This window comes from Solanum pennellii, chromosome 8 (assembly GCF_001406875.1).
Source record: "Solanum pennellii chromosome 8, SPENNV200".
Taxonomy (NCBI): Eukaryota; Viridiplantae; Streptophyta; class Magnoliopsida; order Solanales; family Solanaceae; genus Solanum; species Solanum pennellii.
This window is the reverse complement of record NC_028644.1, coordinates 66,183,158-66,207,614: the sequence shown is the minus strand read 5'-3', so window position 1 is coordinate 66,207,614 and position 24,457 is coordinate 66,183,158. Positions and strand designations below refer to the sequence as shown.

The 24,457-nt window shown below is 35.8% G+C and overlaps 1 protein-coding gene across 2 annotated transcripts in view; it reads right to left on the bottom strand.

Moving 5' to 3' along the window:
• LOC107029041 overlaps positions 1 to 24,457 on the bottom strand; it is a 30,808-nt gene that overhangs the window by 968 nt on the left and 5,383 nt on the right. For both annotated transcript variants that reach the window (XM_027919169.1, XM_015230336.2), the window contains exons 9-34: positions 22,912 to 22,993; positions 21,874 to 22,124; positions 21,675 to 21,788; positions 21,130 to 21,392; positions 19,185 to 19,433; positions 18,947 to 19,102; positions 18,063 to 18,203; positions 17,719 to 17,958; positions 16,655 to 16,782; positions 15,769 to 15,892; positions 11,427 to 11,588; positions 11,153 to 11,300; positions 10,911 to 11,011; positions 10,056 to 10,208; positions 9,600 to 9,647; positions 9,120 to 9,227; positions 8,183 to 8,257; positions 6,885 to 6,935; positions 5,879 to 6,022; positions 5,657 to 5,784; positions 2,907 to 2,994; positions 2,377 to 2,436; positions 2,055 to 2,307; positions 1,116 to 1,267; positions 938 to 1,008; positions 77 to 233 (exon numbers count right to left, since the gene is read on the bottom strand). In XM_027919169.1, coding sequence (XP_027774970.1) covers positions 77 to 233; positions 938 to 1,008; positions 1,116 to 1,267; positions 2,055 to 2,307; positions 2,377 to 2,436; positions 2,907 to 2,994; positions 5,657 to 5,784; positions 5,879 to 6,022; positions 6,885 to 6,935; positions 8,183 to 8,257; positions 9,120 to 9,227; positions 9,600 to 9,647; positions 10,056 to 10,208; positions 10,911 to 11,011; positions 11,153 to 11,300; positions 11,427 to 11,588; positions 15,769 to 15,892; positions 16,655 to 16,782; positions 17,719 to 17,958; positions 18,063 to 18,203; positions 18,947 to 19,102; positions 19,185 to 19,433; positions 21,130 to 21,392; positions 21,675 to 21,788; positions 21,874 to 22,124; positions 22,912 to 22,993 — 3,647 coding nt within the window. The remainder of the gene's footprint in view (positions 1 to 76; positions 234 to 937; positions 1,009 to 1,115; positions 1,268 to 2,054; positions 2,308 to 2,376; positions 2,437 to 2,906; positions 2,995 to 5,656; positions 5,785 to 5,878; positions 6,023 to 6,884; positions 6,936 to 8,182; positions 8,258 to 9,119; positions 9,228 to 9,599; positions 9,648 to 10,055; positions 10,209 to 10,910; positions 11,012 to 11,152; positions 11,301 to 11,426; positions 11,589 to 15,768; positions 15,893 to 16,654; positions 16,783 to 17,718; positions 17,959 to 18,062; positions 18,204 to 18,946; positions 19,103 to 19,184; positions 19,434 to 21,129; positions 21,393 to 21,674; positions 21,789 to 21,873; positions 22,125 to 22,911; positions 22,994 to 24,457) is intronic.

The window sequence follows — 24,457 nt, the reverse complement described above, 5'->3', positions numbered from 1 at the left end:
ACAATCAAACTGGTGTAGATATAATAATTTTCACTCAAGGAAAGAAGAAACACCATGTTGACCGTATGAAACTCACCGTCCTCTTAGGGAACTCGTATTGGTCAAGAGAAATGCTGTTTGCTGTTTGCTCCAGACCTAAGATGGAGAAACCTTCGTGCTTCTTCCTCTCCAAGAAAACTTTCATACTAATAACTGGGACTTCAATAATGGGGACCCATTTCTCTGCAGTTACACTACACATACAACAAATACTTCCAGTCAACTACAAAGGGGGCCATAATCAAGATAATCTATTTAACACCAAGCATTTCCTCTCCAACTTAGAAAAAACACTCTCTCTATCCAGGTACTTTCCCATTCATTCGTAATGCTGATCTAAAATTCCTATTCACAAAAACAAAATTTTACATCGAGGATTTGCAAGTTGTGAAATCCTAACCCCCTTAAAGTTCACTAAAATCACCTTTGGTGTAAATATGCAGCAACTTTCACTAAAATCATAAGTCAAAGTGCGCAGGCACATTCCAGTAAATTTTGCACAAAGAAGCAAAATATTAAGAGACTTCAAAAGAATTTGTGGGTTAGTTCATTATATCAGGCAATGCAGTTATTCTTTCAAACCACATCATCTTTATTCTATTTGAGGATGTCATCAGATCCTCATTATATTTATCCATGATTTGTTTGTTTAATTTATTGCTCATCCCAAAAACCCTATTTCTTAATTCTAGTTCATTTTAAATCCAGCCAAAAATAGGATTTTTATTTTCTATTTAAAAATGTTATGTCATAACATGAATGAGATAGGAAATTTATAAATTTCCCTGCAACCTGGCTTGCTTCAGATTTATTTGCATCTGCAATGTGAAAAATCAAAGCAAAGCCCAAGCACATGCAATTTAAACAAAGCAAAAGATGAATGTAATACTATCAAAACCTGATCAATTGGAATTGCTTGTCTTTCACTACGTTTTTGTCTGCAATGGCCAGTGCAGATGCTCTAAATACCTGTTACAAGTCAATCAGAAAGAACAATAAACCTTCTGAAACTAAAAAACATGCACACACTAACACCCAAATCCACAAGGCATAGAAACAACAGCGTGATTGTACACCTCACAAGTACGTGCCAATCCTGCAAGATTAGGTATCCGATCAATTAGTGATGCTACGAGGATAATATCCTGTTGACTTGCATTCGACTTCTCAAAAGCTACAGTTTTCGAGTACAACACTCTCTCAAGAAGCTGATCTTCCTTCTCTATGTCTGCATTGACAGAGAAGCACCAAGTAGGACAATCAATGAAATAAAAATCTTGAAAATACATGAGATACAAATTATGGAAAGCGATGGAAATACCCTTCTCATAAATTTCACCACATGACTACTATATCATACAAGTTCATATAGTTACTCAACCTATTACTGCGGCACATCACTCCTGAAGTCGATAGCATCACATCCAATTTAAGGTGAACTTGCATCTATATAATTATTCAAAGACTAGCAATAGAGTTTGAACTTTATTTGTTAGTGACAAGCAGATACAAGAGATAAAAATGGCATTAAGACAGCCTTTCTGTGACATCAATAGGAGCAGATAAATTTTACATAAAGGTGCGGCCTAGTGGTCATTGAAAATGTTGAGAATCATGAGTCCCAGCGGAGACAAAAAACACGAGGTGATTATTCCTTGGACAGAGTTATCTGGTGCCTAATGTTGGTGGGATGTATCCCGTGGAATTAGTCGAGGTACGTGAAAGCCGGCCAAAACACCACACTCATCAATTTTTTAAATTTTTTTACATAAACAGAAACTAGTGAAGATATAAAAATGCTTTTCCTCGAGAGAATGGATGGGGATCCGGGGGAAATTCCAGGCTAGCACATTACGTACATGATGCAAGTCACAAGCAATTATTCTGGCAATGAACTTATTGGTCTAACGAATTATTTGCACGGACAGTTTATATAATGCTTCCTCTGTGTAATTCACCTTCTCATACCAAATTGTGATGCAAATCATTACGAAATCAGTATTTTATTCAGTTACCTAGTAATGAATTTAATTGTCCTTCATTCTCCAACAAGACGGCAGAAGAAAAACTTTGCATTTCATGTTTGGAAACAGTAATCTTCCTCTGAAAATCTAGTGATATATCTTGCACCGGCAGAACTACTGTTTGCCCTTCAGTAAGATTTTCAGACTTCTCTTTGCCCTTTCCATCATTGTCAACAAGCAAGCTCTCATTCTTGATAGCTGCTGCATCTTTGGCCATTGAGCATCTGAGATCCTCCCTAGTCTCCTGGAAATAAAGGGAAGTGAGCAACAAAACCACGAAATACAACAAAATAGTGAAAGTGAGCAGACTTACATTTAGAAAATTAGTTACTTGGTCCATGAGGGTTGCTGGTACACATTCGAATTCAAGTTCCTACATATATCACCAGTGAGATAAGGACATGTTTTCAGAAATTAGAAATAGTATGTGGGCAAAGACAACTGGGAAATAAGGTCACTATGCCTGACTTGGCATACTTGCTTTCACTGAGCTAAAGTGTGAAACGTATGTTTGACAACAGTTAATAAAAGGGATTATTTTATTATTGTTATGATTAAGCTTTGTAAGGAACTACACCAATTTTATGCTCATATTAGCAGTTGTACCACAAGGATCAACAAATTTAAGTTCCAGTGCTTCTGAAACTGCAAGGGTAAAATACATATGGTTCACATTAAGAAGTTAGGAAGGCAATCAAAGGGACAACTTTCCTAGCATAAAGATATTAGTTGACATCAAGCTATTAGGCAATAATAAATTAAAAAAAAAATCTTCCTAATGTTACAATGCATCTGCCGAAGGATAGAATATTCTAAGACTAGCTCAATCTGCAAATCCTTCACCTCAACTCGAGTACTGAAAATTCCAGCCGGTGTGACTGACTTCTTTGGATCAAAAGCATCAAGGTAACCTTCCATTGATGCTCTTAACCTGTGGCAGAAAGAAACAAATGATTAGTTCAAGTCTATGCACATTCTAACCATAGTCTATGCACATTATATAGATACACTACATTTTCTGCACAGGGGTAATGCCATAAATCATAATTATATTAATTTATAACTTGATGTAGGCATGACACAAATTCGTGATATTGGAAACTTCCATCTTAACATCAAGATTTGGAGTGCTTTAGAAAAGTTGAACCTCTCTAGAATTCTTCAAGTTAAAAATTCCATGTATCAGTTCAATTCGTCTTCCTCCTTGGTTTGATTTCTATTAGTTGTACTTGGTTTGTAATTAATAGGTCTACATGTACTTTTTTAGGTTGACTAATTACATCTTTTTATTTTGGGATACTACATATTCTTTTTTTTTCTTTGGAACTGGTAGCATTTAGAACTATGCTGGAGACACCTCCAAAAAGCATTGCAATTAAAAATTACAGAAGTACTTAGAAGAACCTATAAAATTGACTAATTGGATTTCCTCTTCTGTATTTTGTTCTTTACACCAAAAGCCTAAGGAAGTAATAACTTTTCCACTTAATATTCTGTATTGTACACTCTTTCGCTTAAAACACCCTTAGATTTTTTTCCTTCCAATACATATTCTCCCCACCCCCAAACTTGTCCAGTTTTACCAAAAGAACACTTAAACTTTGCAGGGATCATGTGAACCCCAGTAACTGTCCGAAATGGTAGAAATACCACCTTTTGTGACCAACACCAGTTTTAACAGCAGCAGTGTATGCCATGAACCAATCATTTTTGTCACACAGTTTATATTTTTTTAATACTATTTTACTTCCATTTTTCAATTTTTACGACATCTCTTTTATTGATTATATATTTTTCTACTTTTTAGTTTTTTTCATCTTGTTTTCTATTCTTCCTAACTTATATACCTTCTTACTAGTAAAGATGAATATTTCAACGACTAAACAAGCATCTCAGCGGAAAATAGAAAAGTTAAACATCCTCAAACAAAATAGCCAAGAAATGACACTTTGGAAAGAATCCATCTTGAAAACATACTCCTCTTATCAACTCCAACTCAGTTCTTTTAGCCCTATTTAGATTCGCACTCAAAGCAATTTTGCTTCAAACTCTTGAAGAAGCTGTCAGCTGCTCAGCAAGCATATTATCATTTGGATTCAGAAAATGAAGCTCTTAACGTGATTTAGATCCCAAAATTCTTTCACATATTCATTGCAAAATCAATTAATCAAGGGAGAATTGATGCAAGATTATATGTATCGCTTTAATTAATTTTAGAGAACATCTTTGTACTACTTATGCAAACAGAGAACCACAAGAACCCCCAAATCCTTCTGTCTCACTGGAAAACTACAAAAATATTACTGCTGACGTTGTGGTGTATCAGTGAAAATAGTTGTTCTCAATTATGAAAATCATACATTCTTTTTTGTTTTTCAAAAATGAACAGAAAAATGGAGAAGAATTTGTGGAGATGGAGGTGGATGGAACTGGGTTGGAGAAAATATCAGTTGGTTTAAATGAAGAAGATGAGAAAAGAAAGAAAAATATATAGGAAAATAAGAAAAAAGCAGAAATGGAAAAATATTTAAATTTGAGCAGATAGTCTAGTGACCGTCTTTCCTATAAATAGTAACCTGTTCTATTGTGCCATTCTTCCATTGAGTGATTACATGTAACATTACGTTTCAGTTTGGTGATAAAGGATGAGATTCTACTGATTTGATGGTGATGAATAGTTAAGCCCATACTTCTGTTTTGTTCCGTGTTTGATATATACTTCTTTCTCAACCCTTGTTAGCCCATACTTCTGTTTTGCTCCGTGTTTGATATATACTTCTTTCTAAACCCTTTTTTGTCATAATATTTGTACATAAAATACTTTTGTGAGACGGGTTTTTTTTGGTCTCTGCTAGAAGGAACACTAAGGCCTCATTTGTTTCCATTAAGATTAAGAGGTCTGAATCTGAATACACATCTGAATACTAAGATTTGCATTAAGATTTGGGTGTTTTGATCTGAATACACATCTGAATATTAAGATGTGGTCTCTAAATCAGAACACTAAATAATTAATGTTGTTTGTTTTCAATATTCGAATGTGAAAGTGAAAGTGAACATTAAATTAATAAAATATTATAAAATTTTCATTTCAACAAAATATATCACTTTTGTTAAAAAAACAAGTTTTAAAAGTTTTAAATAATCATGATTTGGAGTACTATTTTTTTATTCAAAAACCTTGATAAACAATAGACACCAAAAATATTATTGCAACCATTGTTCTTGACACACAAGACAAGAAAATTATTAATATAAAAAGAAATACTTAAAAGGATTTGTGAAAACTTACCGATTGGGGAAAAATGGTTTTTGATTGAAAAAAGTGAGAAAAAAAGTTTTTAGTTAAGAGATGAAAACACACGCCCAAAGCAGAAAAGTTATGATTTATTATTTGATAATTTATCGAATGAGTCTGAATGTTGTTAAGAGTCTCCTGCAGATCTGATTCGTGCAGACCTCTTCAGAACCATTAAGAGGTTTTTAAAAAATAAAACAAATGAATTTAATGGGCTGAATCTGAATGATTCAGAAAGGTAAAAAACAAAAGAAAAGAAATATTATCTTAGACAAGCCCATACAATAAAACTTACCGTGCACAGTCAGGGTTATCTTGCAAATACGATCTCAAATCTTGAAAGCACTTTTCCTCTAAAGTCATGGTTGCATAGAAACTAGAATGTGATGGCAACAATTTTTGCAGAATCTGATGCACTAATAACTACAAAGGAAAAACAAAACATCCCACTTAAAAAAACAGTGACAATCAATATGCTCAGCGAAGACCACAAAGTCCACAACACAAAGGAACTAACCTGGGTGAAACCACGTAGAGTATGATGGTGTGAGGTCAACAAGGGAATTATACAAGGTAGTAGTTCTCTCAGATGTCTGGACTTGTATTCTTCAGTTGAGTGAAGGATGATATTTGCAGCTATAAACACATAGGAAGATAAAGCCTGCAACCGTAAGAAAACATAAGGTGATGTTTTCCGTCATCGCTAGTGGATAGGCAACAATTTAATTAGAACAATTGAAGGTAGTAGTAAACTACATATCTTATCATTTGGTCAGTAGTCACATGATAACAAAGTAAAATTAATATTCTTTGACTTCTACCTCAGTCTACTAAAAGAAGATAACTATAGTTGACCTCCCCTACCAAAAAATGGACATGCATGACAATTTGACAAATCATTTAGTCAGTGCATTTTCAAATCCCTTACCCTATGAGGGCAGAGTACTTCTTTCACATTAAATTAAAGTGATTTGAAGTTGTGCTAATTTATCAAAATAAGCAAACAAAAATATTAACATGCTGGTCCCCTCCACTGCCTCTATAACTTTTCACATCAGTACAATTTGGATATAAAGTTTGCACTAACTTTCATTGTTAGTTTATTGAAGAAAAAAAAATCCTGTTTTGAAGAACAGTCACAATGAATGTTGTAGCAGCACTATACATTATATTCTCCAGTGGAAGAATGAAGAACTCTGATGTCCAGCAGAGATAAGCATTTGCAATTTTGATGTCTTGTTGCCTAATCAAAGGATGTTGTAACTTGTACTCCCTTCTAAGTACAAGCTTTTCCAAATTTGACCACAAAAGACAGATTAAAAATCAATAATTGTGACGGCATTTTTTAAGTGACGAAAGTCATAAGGGGGAGGCTAAAAATGTGACGATTTATCTATTATTCTTCAGTGTATTTCATCCTTGTGTGGGTATCATACTAGCCTATGCTGTACCATTCTAATTTATTTGTAAGTATGAAGTATTAACATCTTATATGTTAGAAAGTAGAATGAGAAAAAGCTCACCTGAGGTCGCATATTATAATCTCGCAGCAATGGTACTAATTCTTGCCCAACCTGCAAAAGAAAAATGCATAATACTGAAACACTCATCTATCAAATAAAGGAAAGATTCTTGGTAACGAGAAAAGGAAAACTCATGTAGGATAGTTAAGTAGTTAACAACTTGCTTAGTATTCGCGACAAGGCTTTTCATATAGGATTTTGGGGGTACATAAACTAAGTTTCTCAATTCTTGGATTCCTAATTATTATGACATAATCAGTAAGAATATTATACACAATATTCTTTCTGATTTTCTTTACTTTCAACAATAACATAATCATTATGAATTTGTTCTACAGAAACAATCATCGGTAACTCGGGAAACAACTCCTTAGTATATAGAGATGGATAATGCTATAGAGGTATCAAAGACTTGTGGAAAGCTCATCTCATACTAAATCCATACTGCATGTGCAGCAAAAGTCCAAACTCATATATTGATTTTGTGGTCATCTCATCAACTCATGAGCGCGCTTGATGTTTTTCATATGCCCAACAAGTGAAAATTCTTTTTGATTATGAGTGAACATAATAGAGGGTGGACACATCACATGGGAGCCCTCACATTAGGGAAACCAAGAGTAGAGTGAAACTTACTCTGGGACCATTTTGAATTGTGTGACCAGTCATCTGATAGCATCCATGGTGGCATCTTTATCGAAGGACTTGAATGACGTTTGGAAGTTAAGGAGATGCAAGATGTTGAGCTTCAATGGGAGATCAAGACGATGCTTATCATGGAAGAAGAGCCTACGAATTAGCTCAGGAATTGTTGCGATGAGTGGGCCAAGGGTTATACATATTTCATGGTCCAAGGTCAAGCCAGAGAGGAGGAAGATTGGGGCCCACATGGAGCCCCAAAGAGCTTATTTTCATGCCCAAAGTGCTGAAAAATCAAGCCCCAAAAGGATGAAATTCATGCCCAAAAGATGGCTGAATTGCACGCCCACACAATGTATTGGCACTTACTTTTCCTTGCACTTGTATATAAATAGGAACATTTGAAGCATTAGCATAACTATTCTACCAGGACATTCACACATATTCAGAACGTCACAGATGTGGAAAGAGAAAAACCAGAAACAAAAACATGAAGGGAACACACACAAATGGACTGGAGGAAAAAGGTGAATATCGCATAATAAGGAAAATAATCTAATGTCACACAAGATATCATAATGTCAAATGGCACAACATGGAAAAGTCCAATCTTACGAATAGAACAACCTAAAAAATGAATTTCTCAGAGAATTCCATACCAGCAAAGGGAAGTTCAAGTAGATATTGATCGCAAATGTTTCCAAATACTGTCGAACCGAAGGGAAATTGTTCCTCTACATGGAAAAGAACAGTAAGAGTCATTAGAATCAGCAATAGAGCTGCTTGATATAGGAGACCAATCATTTGAGCACATATGGACACTAATATTGACTTTCATGTACAAACAAACATGCACATAACTGCATATATTGCATGAAGCAGCAGATGCTAATGAAATTCTTGAGAATTTTGAACCAAAACTACCTAAATCAAATTACCTGTTCTTCTATAGTTTTCACCCCTTTTCGTGGGGGTAAGGGGATAGGGGGGGGGGGCTTGGGGAGGGCGAATTCTCTGTTAATTAACAACTTGAATCACTTCTTTGTTCTTCGAAGCATTTCCTATATACTCCACACAACACTTAATCGGATAGTCATCCAAATCTTCTTATAAAATTTACCATCATAGCTTGACTTCCAGCACCCTATTAATAATGTATATATTGCAAAATATTATTACCAAGAACAATTGTCATTATTATTATTCATCTGGTAGCTATACCACAATGTTGGTATCCGGTGGCAGTTTGTCTATTTCTTAATATAAGATGTGCATAAAATTCAGGAAATACCCCGAAAAATGAAATGTCCAAGACAAAGTAGGATAGAACCATGAAGAATAGCTAGCAAATCCCAAATTTTCAGCGGAACAGAAACAGTTGCAATTAGAAAGGGCAACAGAAGAACTCTATGAATAATATCTAGCACAAACATCTCCAAACCTAGTGTTAAAAAATCCAGTAATATTCTTATCTTAAGACAGGTCAGCAAAATTGGGCTCCTTTTTTTCCTTTCTTCTTTCGGGAGGCAATAACAGTCGATCAGGATTCAAATATATAAAAGAGCAATAAATAGATTGTCAAGCAGAAGTTCTTACATAGAGAGATACATGCAAGTTATGGGTAACTTGCTGGACTATATCTTGATCAATAAACTGTGACAAAATGCATACCATCTGCCATGCACGAACTTTGCGCCTATGAATCTGCCCAGGAAGACGAAAGATAAGGGCTAAACTTTCTGACAGAAAGATAATAGCATTATAGTAACAACACTAAGGAAGTTCTGGAATAATTACATATTTGAGCAAAAACCAAAAAAGGATAAGGGCTAATATTCAAAACTGGTAAAGAAAAGCTTGCAAATTTAGAGATGGAAACAGAATTAAGGTGCAGTTTGCATATTTGTTACTCTCAGATTTACTGAAAAGCATCCACTAACTCAGATAAATATCAATAGAGCGTTTAGTGAACTCCTTGAACTAGAAATCTTTATTACCAGAGGGGCAGAACACACGCATCCAAGAAAAATCACAAGAACTAGAATAGTGATAGGAAAAAACAAAAGAAGTACTTACTGCACTGTACTTTTTACACAACTCTTTAGCAAGATCTTTGTCGTTCACCTGCATAAACAATCTAGAAGTTGGTACCTCCACAGATAAGCTACGTGAAGCATAGTCAACAATCAATGTACGAAATTCACGTGCACTTGCTAGTTGCGTACATTGTTGTGTAGTATTAAACATGACATATTTAAGCATAAATGTGTAATTTCTTATCTATTTAACGATATGCAAGTACACGAGCGGTTACCGTCTATAAGTTGACATATACTCGAATTAGGTATGTCATTGCAAGTTTATACACTAACCAAAAAAATAGTGTAACAGTAGCTAAAAAAAATAATACCCAAAATTTTAAACCCAAACAATTTCTGGAAGTTTGCTTCTTTTTCCCTTTATTGTATTGACTATTGAGTTGGGAGTTGGAAGTTGGAGTTCAAGAAGGATGACGAGAGAAGAATTCAATACCACATAATTGAGAAGTTCGAGTAGGAACATCTTGCCAGATACTAGAGCATCACTACCGTTTCTATCTTCATTGTGAGTACTGGCTATTTCTGCAAGTCTGGAGAACATAACTGCCACTGAGACACGTGCATACAGCTCTGTGTTGATAAATTCCTGGTACAAAGCCAGTACAGGATCACTCCCATCAGAAACTAGTTGAATGTTAGGACAATTTCCAGGTGCAGGGTGGGCGGGGGAGCCAAAATTAACTAAACATTATTTACTGTTCACAGAAGCCAAAGAAGAATAACTTTGGAATAAACTATACTACTTTTTATCCAACAGATTGAGCTAAGAAAAGAAAACATAGATAGAAATAAAATGGAAAGCATGAAGCGCTAGTCGCTTATAAAATGCATTTGATTAACAACTTACTGAAACCATGAGGTTCTCCAATTTAAAAAGATTTAGTCGACTAAATTTTATCTTCATATGCAAAAAGAAACTTGAAATAGAAAATTAAGGAATAATTTGTATAAAAGCCTTTTGTTAATTTGTCAAAGAAACTCCAAGTCCATAAACTGCATTTCTCATTCATAACATGGCTTGCCTAAAAGCACAGCAAGAATGCTGATCAAACAGAAATGGTAACGCATTGGAGCTCAGTTTAATTTTGGTTAAAATAAAGATGGCTGGTGCCATAACAATGATCAAAATATCAGCAGACCTGACAAAATTAGGGGCAATAAGGTCAGCTTTCTTCTAGCGTTTAAGAACAATATAATGACATCAATCAGTGAGCTGCCTTCATTCTTTTGTACCAGAGAGGTTCATGCATGTAGAGGGTGATCTCAAAATAGAGATGGTATGACTTACTTCAGTCAGCTCAGGATCTGGGCTTTTAGCCAGAACTGATACTTCAATTTTGGCATCACGATTTTCAGACAATTCTGCTTCAAAATCCTCATCAAATGCAACTGAAGAGGGATGAAGTTGCACGTGCAAAAAAGAACAAGTTCACTGTCATCGGAAGATACTGAAATGACATTAAGGAAACTACTCTACATATTTACAGTCAATAATATGATAACTGACATAATATGACATTAAGGACATACCTGAACCATATTGTGTTAATAACTTCAGTTCTTTCATATAGAACTTTATAATACTTGGATAAGCATGCCAAAGTCCAGTTAAATGCAAGGCGGCTAACCGAATGGTTCGTGGACTTTTAGTGCCCTCCTCAAGTATTTTCTCCACAAACTGCAGAAGTGGAGAATGTAGTTACTTTTCCAAAAAAATCTGGTAAGCAAATGAGCTAAGTAATTTATCAGCACAGAATCACTAAAAACATAGCACAAACACATAGAAGGGAGGGAGACTACCCACCCACTTCAAAGGTCCAGGTGCATTCTCATATTTATGCATCTTCTCATTGCCAAAAACAGAATAGTGCATCACAGAAGACATAAGTGCAGCAATTGGAGCAATTCTCCTTTTTTTGCAGCTGACATGTAAAATCCAAGAAGAGCGCACCAGCTTCCACATCATCTGCGTAGAGACCATAGTTAGTGAATATTCAACAGGTGATTCACCTGACATCACATGAAATGCCCACCTTCTATTAACAGAAAGTCAACTGATTTATCATTTTGGAAAGGGGCAAGGGGTAAGGATAAGGGACGAGCAAAATGAAAATTTATCTAGTTCCCTGTTCCAACAACAAAATTGAATGATATAAAGGATCACAATGAATCTTATTATAAAGTCTTGACACAATAGTTATCTCCATAAACACCACACCCAGTTCAATATCTCTTTTAATACAAAAATACCTAATCTGTCACAACAACACTTACACTCAGACACAAACAAGTCAGGGTTGGCTACATGAATCTCCACTTCTCCTTTGATAGAAGTTCTCTACCATGTCTAAAACCTATCGAGCCCTATCTTTAGCTAAGTCTGCATTGATATGAAGAAATATTATTTTATGTCATTAGAAAGATCCGTACAGGTCTGCCAACAAACATACGTTGGTGTAGATTGCATCTGGAAAATTGTCTACCCCAGCTGTTACGACTATCCTACTAGTCAGAAATCAGTGGCGCTCAAATTGTATCTTTAAAACTCAAGCAGCTAGATTCAGTCTACACTTAACGACAAGTTCTATGGCTTGGTGGTTAGACCAACAATGTTATATGGGATGGAGTGTTGGTCAGTCAAAAACTCTCATGTTCATAATATGAAAGTAAATGAGGATGTTCGGTGGATATGTGGGCATACTAGGAGTGATAGAATCAGAAATGAAGACATAGGTGAAAAGGTAGGGGTAGCTGCGTTGGAAGACAAGATGCGGAGGGGAGACTGAGCTGGTTTGGGCGTGTGACGAGGAGAGACACAATGTCCCAGTGTGGAGGTGTGAGAAGTTGACTATGGAAGGGTTCAGGAGAGGTAGAGGTAGGCTAAAGAAGTATTCGAGAAATGTGATTAGACAAGACATGATGCAATTGCAGCTTACCGAGGACATGAACTAAGATAGGAGGTTGTGAAGGACAAGAATTAAGGTAGAAGGCTGGTAGGTAGTGGAGTGTTACCTTGCTTATCCTCCCATACCAGTAGTAGTAGTAGTAGTATTTCCCGTGTAGGTTCTTGTCCTTCGATTTTTATTACTATCTACTATCTCTTGTACTTCAATTATCACATTATTATGAAATCTGGAATAGTGTGGTTGAGAAATGTGAAATGAAGTTAGCAAGATGGAAATCACAATATCTCTCCAGGGGTGGTAGGTTAACCTTGATTAATTTTGTGCTTGATTCCCTACCAACCTATGTGATGTCAGTATTCCCAATTCCCGAAAGTGTAATCACTAGGTCAGATAAAATCAGAAGAAATTTTTTTGGCAAGAAAACAGTGAGAGGAAAGGCTACAACTTGGTTAGATGGGATGTTGTGATAGTGGGAAAGAAGCATGGAGGTCGTGGAATAAGGAATTTGATGAATCAAAGCAAAGCCCTAATGATGAAATGGTTGTGGAAGTTCAATAATGAAGAGCAGCCCTACTGGAAGGAAGTCATTAAAGCAAAATACGAAGAGGAAGATAACTGAATGACCAAAGAAGTGACTACACCATATAAGGTTAGTGTATGGATATCCATTAGATCTCTGTGGTCTGAGTTTAAGGCTAACACAAAGATAAAAGTGAGGAATGGAGAGAAAAAAAGAATTTTGAAAAGATGCTTGACATGAGGCAGGTAGGCTAGAGGTCTTGTATCCTAATATATATTCTCCAGTATCTCACCAACAGAAGACCATAGTAGATCACTGGACTCCTCAAGGGTGAAAGATCTTTAGAAGACAATTAAATGATCGAGAGATTCAAAGGATAGCAGATTTTTTCAACACCATTAGGCAATTTAATGGACTGGAAGGAGGTCAAGACATTTTGTGGTGGAAAGGCAATCGAAAGGGAAACTTTAAGGTGGGTTGTGCATACAACTGATTGACCAAACTAATCAACCTCATAGTCACTGGCGATGGAGAGTAATCTGGAAGTCAAAAATTCCGCTCAACGTGGTATGTGTTGTCTGGTTGTTAGCCAAGGAGGTTGTACTGACTCATGACAATTTAAAGAGAAGGGGATGCCATTATGTTCTAGATGTTTCTTTTGTAGGGAAAATGCTGAGACAGTTAATCATGGCTTTCTACACTGCAAGATCACTGGCCAACTATGGTGGTTATTCCTGAATCTTAAGGGTATGTCATAGACCATGCCTGCCAAGATCACAGAAGCAATCCCGAGTTAGGAGGAAGTAGGAAAGCAATCCAAGAATAGAGACAGATGGAGAATTGTCTCAGCTAGTATATAGTGGGCAATATGGAAGAAAGAAATTCCAGAGCTTCTGATAGTGTTGAGAATAGTTTGCAAAAAATCAAACTAAATTGTCTTATGCTACTATGTTTTTGTGTAATCAATTATACTCGAATGATACTATCCATAATTGATGTACTAGACTCACTTTAGTAAAAGAAAGTAGGATTTGAAGTACATGTTGTAAATACTGACCAGTACAGTTTTAGTACTGACTTTTAAGGAATAGACAAACTTACCAATTTCAAAAAAAAACTATCACATATTATGATATAGTTATAGTTCCTTCTTTTTCTAAAATCCTTCCTTTATTTTTTTTTTTTTTTTTGAGATTGTTCTTTTCCAAAAAAGCTTTGTCAAGCTTCCTGTAGTATTTGCCATGATTTCTTCACTTCCATTATTTCTTTTAGAGAAAACACATAAAATTCCCCCTAAACTTGGCAGCAAAATTTACTTTTAATACTTTAGCTTTCCATATAATTATTTACCCCCCTATTAATTTTTAATCCACCCTTCGTTTATAAGACCAGTCTCACAATGGCAAGAGCATCCCACACGCGTCATGTCATCGACACATCAGTACGACGCCACTGCCACATTGATAATTATTTAAATTTTGAGTTTTTTATTCCTTTTTTAGTTTCTTAATTCACAATTTTAGAAAGAAAAAAAGAAAAAGAGCCCAAGATTATAAAAAAGGAAAATAAAAAGTAAAAAATTCTCAAAAAAGATCAAACTCCACGGATCCAAAATTCTCAAAACCATTTTCACAAAAAACATCAAGCGTTAAGGCACATTACCAAAGTAAATACATAGTTACAACTAAAATTTAATTTGAGATGAAAAAATTATGAACTTTCAAATCAAGAAACACCTTCATAAGTAGTGATCTTGAAGTAAGAATAAGTTGCTGATTTTTTTTATTTTTTTTGTTGTTCATCACATCTAAGAATAAGTGAGAATAATTTGAAATTATTCTCATTTAGTGATAGAAAAGAAATAAGGTTATGAGTGTACCGAAGAAGGAGAAAGAGGTTCATCGAAGATGAATAAGAAGAAAGGTATGAGGTAGATGGTTGCTGAGACAAAGGAGTTCGAAAAAAGGAGAAAGAAGGGTGCGCATGGAGGGTTCGAGGAAGGAGAAGTAGGATGAGGGTGAAGGATTTCGAAGAAAAAAAAAAAGAAAAAGGGGAATTCTAAAAAGAAAATACGGAAGTAGTGCAGGTGGTGGCTGAGGGCGGCAAGGGGTGGTGGGGTGTGAGGAAGAAAAGGGGCTAGGGTTGTTGGTGGATAGGGGTGGTGGGGTGTGAGGAAGATGAAGGAAAAAAATCTTATTTGTCACATCAGTCATTAAGGGGGTATTTAATTCACTTGAAAGTTGTTTAGGGGGTATTTGAATGCCCGTATAGTTGAAGTATTAAAGTAAGTTTCACAGCCAAGTTCGGAGGAATTTGATGTATTACCTCTTTCTTTTTTTATTTGTACTAATATGCTTTTCCTTAAGCCGAGGGTCTACTGGAAACAACGTCTCCACCTCCCAAGGAAGAGGTAAGGTCCGTACACACTACCCTCCCTAGACCCCCACTTGAGGAATTACGCTGGGGTTGTTATCGAATTCAAACTCTGGTCTCAATATCTTCCCTCCAGTTTCCTAAACTGCCAGGTTAGGCGCACATTTGGCATATATCATTAAACGACTAAGAGACTAGAACTCATTTAACTTATTCTCTGTCTTGAAGAGATTTATGTTGATTAATGAGTTGCACAACATGAATAAATTAACTTTAATTGATGAGTAAAAACAACATACAACTTGAAAAAAAGGAAAGTACAATATCAAAACCACAGTTAAGCATACCTGGATGTCAATCCCATGACAAGCAGAAACCATTGAACCTTCCGTTCCCAAAGCTAACCGCTCCATGATTAATCTGACAGATCTCAGCATGGGTAAAACAGAAGCGTCTCCAGCATTCTCAAGGCTGCAACCATATCAATCAGACCTTACTAGCAGTAATTGTATGAAGCTGATACAAGCAAAATATTTAGTAATGGGCTCTGATCCTAGATCTCGGTTAAAAATTTAATGACAATTTCAATATGTTGACGGATTCTAAAGAAGCTCAAAAATTACACTTCGTGTTTAATAAATTTTTCGGCTACTAAGCTTTACAATCAAAACCGTACAAATAAACCTACAATTTCGCAACCAAAATGAATCAAACTCTAATTATTCTTACCAAAAACAAAAAGAGTCAAGGTTTCCCACAGTAGCCTAGTTTAAACTTCAACACTAAAGGAAAAAAAATACTACAAGGTCCTGCAGGTGGGGAGGCTGGTGCATGTAGGTTGGATTAGATGAATAAAAATATTGACATGGGTTGACAATTAGCAGAAGGAGGACATAATAACTGTAAGGCTAGGGAGCAGGATACACGAGGGACTAGGAATACTGAAGGATGTCAAAAGCTTTGGTTACTGAATTAATGAGGTCGGCACAAAAGTTTTATTGGCAATTGAAAATTTTATTATTACGGGAAATCTTAATGCAAAGGGTCGCACAACTCATCTTATTTATAGTTTAGATAATAACTAACCTCACCATTTCAATCTGTTTGTGGTAGAAGTAGACTCTGATAAGGAAGAGAATTATGAATACAAAACTCATAATTAAAAGGCAAAGTAGAATTAACCCAAATAATTTCTACTAAGTGATTGCTAAGCAGATACATATTGTTGCATACCTGTCAACAAGATCATCAAAAGTCCATATAAGTGTTGCATCTGAGAAGTAAGAATTATGTTTTCTCAAATGCACTCCACTCTTAAGTGCATGATTGGGAATTGATAGTAGCAACTCGATGCATATCCACTGAAATCATAAAAGAAGACCACATTATCATGGAAGCACATCAATTTCAACAACCACGAGTGTAATCCCTAGAATAAAAGAGCAATGCTGGTTAGTCAAACCAGAACAAGTAAAAGAAGAAAAAACTCTAACAAAGTTACAGATCCTCTAAAATAATAAATAGAATCAAAGCAAGTACTGGGACTAAAAGTTATACTTAACATCTCAATGGAGAAAATTATACCTAACAATTACCTGCTTATATTACTATACTCAAACTGCTTGCCAAAACAAACAATCTTTCTCTTTTCTTTTGACATCCCAATATTTCAAACAAAAGGTAGTAAACTAAAATTATTTTAAGCCTTTTTTTATAGGTTATTATTTCTCCTCTTTGTCGTAATCCATACCTCAACCAATACAACTTGATCCACTTGAAACTTGCATCTTAGGTAGCAAAATGAACACAGATAATATTCAAGATAGTTATCTGTAATACATTAGTTATTAATTCTCTGTGCACTTTGCCTATTTTCTCCTAGCCTCAAATTTAAGACATCTGTTCTGCTTTGTGTATTCCAATTGAAACACCGATATACCAGCTTTTCCAGATGTGCTATATCATTCTTTATCTCTACCATGGGTTTTCATTTGACTACTTCTAGAGGCAATGCAAAAGCTAGCTTGCAAGCTCGAGCTACAGGGAGATGTTTAGGACAATTAAATGTTCTTTACTTTCATTTTCAGGTGATGAAGCATCAGAGATGTTAAATATTACTAGTGCTTCTATACCATGATCTATTTTAAACAACCCTTTTGCACAATGAGATCACCACCCTCCCTTCAGTCTTTTGCAAACATTATTAAAATGAATTTTACACGTGCAATACACAAGATATAATCTCCTTGTTAATATATACCTTTATGCATGTACCAAGTAAAGGCAAAGAAGATCACCTTCCAGTTCAATAGAACTGCTCGTCGAGCTCGTGCCAAATTTCCCACTGCAATTATGTTGTTGATGTTCTGTAGCAATGTCCTGAGTAAGGAATCCAAGACTGGTTTACCATCAGCTTTTAATGAAGTTAACTCGTCATCTTCTGTGACATGATGTAACAGCAGATGGAACATGGACAGTAATCCTTCCAAAGCACCTGCTGCTGCTTCATATGCTGCTAAGAATATTTCTGCCTCGAGCTGGTTTAGGAATCAAAAAAGGACAATGGAAGCAAGATATTCAAATCAATTGGCTATTATATCTTAATGTATGCCTAAGCACATCCAGGATTTCCAAATCTTACCTCTGAACTACATGCCGGAGATGTACTACTAATCTTCCAGCAAAAGTTCCACAGATAGGTAACAACAGACGCAAGTGAAGCATCAGTGCCAAACTGTGCGGACCAACTGGAGATGGAAGCAACCGCTTTTATAGACGTCACCTATCCAAAGGTTTGTTAGAACACAAAGTCAGTCGCTTACAAATCTGATAGCTGAAAAGAAAAGATACACAAACTAGGCAAATATGGAATAAGGAGAAAGGATTGGTTGATCCTTCACATGTTTATGGAGAAGCAATAAGAAACGTGTCTTTATGTGAAGAAACATATTGAGCCATTTATAGCAACAATTTCACATACACCCTATTTATCAAAAGATCAAACACTTGGGATGTTTAACAGAGAGAATTATGTAACCCCCATATCTAACAAAGAATTAAAAGACAACAATTATGAATATACCTGAGAGAGAGAAATGAATATATCCCCGAGAAATTTCAAATTAAGTTTTATGACGAACTACATTACAAAACAATAGAAAAGAATTCTGAAAGAAGATTGAGGATTAAGAAAACAAAGGTTAAGAAGAGAGCAGATCATGCAATATCCTTATATAAATACGGTACATTTCAATTCAAATGGTTGTCTTCTTCATTAGTGAATGCATCTAAAGAGTCTGACCAGAAAATATTACTGATTTCCATCATGACTACAGACACTAATAGCTCCATATCTCACATACATATCAAAAAGTTAGATACTGAGACCCTAACTGCTAGAGGTTATTAGTTTAATAAGATATATTTAATTCAAAATATAAATATGATAGAGATTCCACATCAACATCAAAGGTCTGCATGAATGCAGTATACATGCCCATAACAGTATGTCATAAAGGATCATACAGCCTGCAAAACTGAACTGGTCAATGAAGACGACAACCGACGCTGACTTGGACCCCCCAGTCTGCCTCGGATGGAGCCAGAAAAATCTCCACCCTCGTCCATGTGTTTTGACCAAAAAATGCTGCATGACATTCCAGCATATGAGACTAGAGCATCCTGTAGGCATGCAGCTCAGGATTTGAGAGAAATCTTATAAAGGCCATTAATGAAATAACAGAGAAGATTCCTGGTAACTAACCAATATAGAGAAAAATAATTTAGAGAACACCAAAAAAATGGTCGAGCTTTTCATCATTGAATATTGGTCAACTTTGTCAGAAATGCTAAGGCTTGTCTTCGAACTTCCTGTTTTCAAGCAGTCAACCAGTCTCCCTTGGAGTACTTGTAACTCATGGATGAAGCTCAAAAGAAGGATGAGCAATTTTACTGGTACACACTTCAAATTGTGGCTACGATCACATACATTAGCAGCATGATCTTGAATAAACTGCACATGTTGCTACAAGTATTACAAGCCTGTAACTGGGACTAATACTATAACATAATTCAAAGGTCAAATACTCTTTTTCAAAAAAAAATACAAATACAATCTACACATCAAACAGGCACCTATGCAGCTATGCTAACATGGCAAATTTAGAGAAAGACATCACAGGATCAAATCTCATTTACTTGGTAATTCCTGTGAATTTCTCAAAAACGATTAGACACTTCAAAACAACTGACACGCATTTACTTGGTAAATCCTGTGAATTTCTCAAAAACAATCACACACTTCAAAACAACTGATACAATGTATTACGGTGAAACAGATGAAATATGTTTAGGTCACAGCTAGATAAGGCTTGCAGGAAGCCTAGAGTGAAAGAAGAAAAGAAGAAATTAAAATGGGATCTCCTAAACCAAAATTCCAACTCTCAATTTTCCTCAACTGTTTCTTTATCCACCATCCCATTTCATTTCCTAAAAGGATAAAGACAAGCAAGCAAATGACCACAACATATTAGCAAGTTTTGAAATAAAAATATGCTATTAGTGATCTACCGTTACTCAAGTTTACAACCCTATAACAACTTGGAACATAAACTATTACACAATTCACAGGCCAATAAGCTCGACACATCTTACAGGAACTTATGGATAAGCCAACAAATTTAGAGAACGCCATCACAAGACCAACTTTCATTTACTTGGTCATCTCTAAGAATACTCTTAACACAACTAACACTTTTTTTGGTTGAGTTCTAACACAACCAGACACTTAACACCAACTGATGCAATGTTATATGATGAAAGAGAACAGACCTGCTTAGGACACATCTAGATAAGGTGAAAAAGCAGTCTAGAATGAATGAAAACAGAAAAGTAGAAATAGGATATCCTCAACCACAACTCCAGCTCCCAGTTTTCCATCCCTGAACTTTTTGTTTACTTCCCATCCAAATACTCTCCCAAAAAAAAGAAGAAGATAAAGACGGGAACGCACATGAACACACAAAAAAGCAAGCATTGAGTTGAATTATGATATAAGCCATTTACAGTTACTGTTGCATTTCACAAAAGAAGATAGGATCATAAATCAAATTCGACGACGGTACAAGTTAAAACATAAATGATAAATGAGAGAAGGTCGCCTCAAACTGCTTGCCATATCATAGATAAACCAGCAAACGCAACGATTACACACTGATGATAGGAGGTGTTAGAAGAGTACCGAGTACGAGGTAAAATCGCATAAAAGGCAGTTTGTGTCAAAACATTTACAATCTCTTGAATCCATGTGAACTAACAAAGAACAAAACATAAATGAAGCAAATGATCTATATAGAGATACTAACAAATTGGAATTGAAGTTCAGTCGTATTGGTACACTTGTACAAGTCAGGTGTTTCACAAGATTCCTTTAGTTAGTGCAGAGATTTATATCAGCAGTGAAGACAAAGTGAACCTTCAGTATTAGAGAAAAGTCAATGTCTATTTAAAAGACATATAATTGAGTACTGCGATTAAACTAGTCCAAATGAATCAGAATGGCGTAGAGGATTCAGATAAAACCCAAGTAATTTGCAATTGAGGCTTAATTGTTGTTGTGTGTTTCATAATCCGCCAAAATAGTGCAAAGAACTGTAAATTATTATGGAGTTGCCTGGTCATTGTTTCTAGGAAGCAAAGAAAAAGCAAACCTTGAATATTGGATTCAAGTCTTCCTCTTCCTTGATAACAAGAAAAAGCACCCTTGTCCATCTTTTTGCCTCAGCTTCCCAAGAATCCAAATCTTCGTCATCATAGTTAACAAAAATATCAATTGCATGACAGGAACTAATCAACTTTCTTTGGTAACCAATGAGAGATTCCAAAAGCTTGAGATTTGTTTGTAGACAGTCAGATGTAGAAGGTTTCTTTACGCTCATCCCAAGCCATTCTTGTACCTTTAATCTCAAAGAACCTATAATTGGCAAAGGACAAGAACCCTTCTTATCAATATATGCATTTGGAAAAAAAGGATTTTTTTTATCAATATCTGCAAATAGATGAACCACAGGTAAGCTTGAAAAAGGTAAGGTAAGGCTTGGCTCATTGCATGTAATTCTCCATTAAATTTATTCATTAATAAAAGGTCACTCAGGGTAAATACCTGAGTGATATTAGCTTAATAAAGAAAGATGAACCAAAAATATTCATAAAGAGATAACAGCATGCTAAAAGGATGTGAGTGTCATTGGCAAACCTCCATTATCAGTAATTTCTCGCGGCAAGCTTGAAATGAAAAGTAAAAGTGTTTCAAGAGGAACATCGGTAGGAATCACCACAGAAACAGCAGCAGCTAGAATGTTCTCACAAACTGAAAGAAACAAGATGGATTTCCATAACTGTGAATTCAAATACTGATGTTGAAATGTTCAGTATTACAAGAAATCTATATGTACCTTGGTGCCGATAAGAGGGATTGAAATGTTGTTTACAGCTTTCAATAATATATCGGAGAGTGTCAAGCAAGTCTACTTTATCACTTGGGTAAGACTCCTTATCTTGCAAAATGACTGGTGATATATCGCTGCATTGTCCAATACCACAAGCCGCTGAAGAAATGCACTTTGTAAGACACATTAATCCAGCTCGTCCAAAAGACTGCCTCTTAGCAACGGAAGCCAAACGTTTCAAAAAAGCAACCCCATTCCTGCCATCAAATGGAACTTCAATATTAAATTGCCTTAATAAAACCAGTCCAATGATGGTTTTCTCAATAAAAATCAAGTGGAAGTCTATGTAGCTCGGTGATGTAGATTTAGAAGAGATGTGATTCGGCCATTGAAATTAAGAAAACATGAACTTCTATATCCAAGGCTGGTCATTTTGTATATAGTGTAGATACACATACAACACCATCCCAGTGTATTCCCACAAAGTGGGGTCTGAGAAGGGTGGAGTGTACGCAAACCTTATCTCTACCTTAGAGATGAGGTCGAGAGGTTGTTTACGATAAACCCTCGGGCCTTGGCTCAAGACAAAAACAGACTAAAGAAGATGTAATGGAAGTACAAGAGACTATAAATACCTACAGATATTTTTTTATTTAGAAAAATGAAATGGAATTGAACCCTATGTGAACTAAGTAGCCTACAGATATTGCGAACTGGCTGAACTCTTTTATCCCCTTTATAGTCTCTTTCATAAGTAATCCCATATGTTTTGATCACCTCGTCAAGACACCATCCATGGAGACTTTCCTATACTTCACTTTAGTTACTTGCACAAAGTATTCTCCTCAACTGAAAACTTCCATTACTATTTCCCTAGAAGGTTTAGTTTAAAAGTTGGCTGTCATACAAGCAATCCCTTTAATAAGACTGACTCTCTTCCAACTCATTAACTAGCATTCTATCGCCACTAGATCCATCTCAATAAAACTTATAGGATACTAATACGTATAATTCTAAGTAAGAACGTATCAATATGTAGCATACCTTTCATCCAGATAACTACTGTACCGGGAAAAAAATTGGCCAGCAGCCTCAATTGTCCAGGTAGAATAAACTCCTCTTATACCTATGAAACATATGCACAAATAGAAGAATCAGCACATTCATGATACATGTATTCCAGCATTGTGTGTGTGAAAGGCTATAGAATGTTGTTAAATCTTCATTTAAGATAATGAAATAAATTAATTATCCACGCACCAAAAGAAAAGAAACATAGGACTTCTCGCCTTTCTTTTTTCTCAAGGAGCTTAGGAAGTCCATCACTATGTCAGGTACGATTACATCAATGAATATGTTGATCTTCTTCATCAGAAGTTAGGCTTCAACTCATTGACTAGTTTCCATCTAGGGCATGAACTGATGGTTAGCCATAGGTTTGGTTTTGGACTCTTGGCATCTGCTTTTCTCTTTGGGATGAGGGCAATGAATGTGCATTGAAGGACTTCGCCATATGACAGTTGTGATAAAAGTGATTGAGTGCACCAAGAGCCTCAGGTTTGACATTGTCCTAATTATTTTTTGATAGAAGGTCATTGTGAAACCAGCTGGGTCAGGTGCTTCATCAGGGGTACAAGATGTGATTACAGCTAGCACTTCTTCTTCACTGAAGGTAGTTTCCTCACCCTCCTTTCCATCAATAGCTAACACCCTCCTCCCCTTGAAGCTTGTTGTAGGTCTCCAAATTTTCATCCTCTCTGTAAAGGTTTTGATAGAAAGTAAGAACTTCTTCCTTAATGAGCTATTTATCTACAATAATCTCCTTCTAGTTTATTGACGTTTTTCTATCACAAGTTTGAGTTAACAAGCTTCTGGAAGAATTTAGTATTTCTGTCCCTGCTTTAAACCACAAGCATCTAGACTTTTGCCTCCATATTATATCTTTTGATCTAAGCTGCTGGAATGGCATCTCCTTTTTGGCATGACATTCTGTTATGTTTGGGAATGTGATACTCAATCTGTTCTCCACACTTAAGTCCTCGAGAACTTGCCCTATTCCCATCATCCACCTTGAATGATGCATTCTCATTAAACTCTTCCCTTCATGATATTTTCTCCATGATCTGCACTTGTAAGGAAGTGTAGTATTTTGAGTCCTCCATCCACCTTCCAGGACCCCTTATTATTCCAAGATCAGCCCCACCACATGAAGTATAAACTAATGATAAGTGCCTTTGTTTCATTTTGGTACATAAAAAATGGACAGTTTGAGTATTAATTTTCTAGGAGAGAAAGGAGTAGCCTGACTCAAATATTTTCCTTCATACATCAAAACCAGAGGCTCGCCAATAGTTATTCATTTAAAAGCTTTTGATATGCCAGTTTCATACTACTAAGCTTTAGCCCAAATATGTCAAAAAATTCCAAAATCAGGCAACCCAAATCCAAGGTAGCAGAGGTCATTTGTCTTCCATTTGCATCAGGGTGGAGCTTTTTTGAAAGAGGGGGGGAGGGGGGCACTATCCACCAAGTCTAGAAGGTTGTGATTGGTCCAAAGAGCGAAGGGTCACAGACAGATTTCTCGGTTATT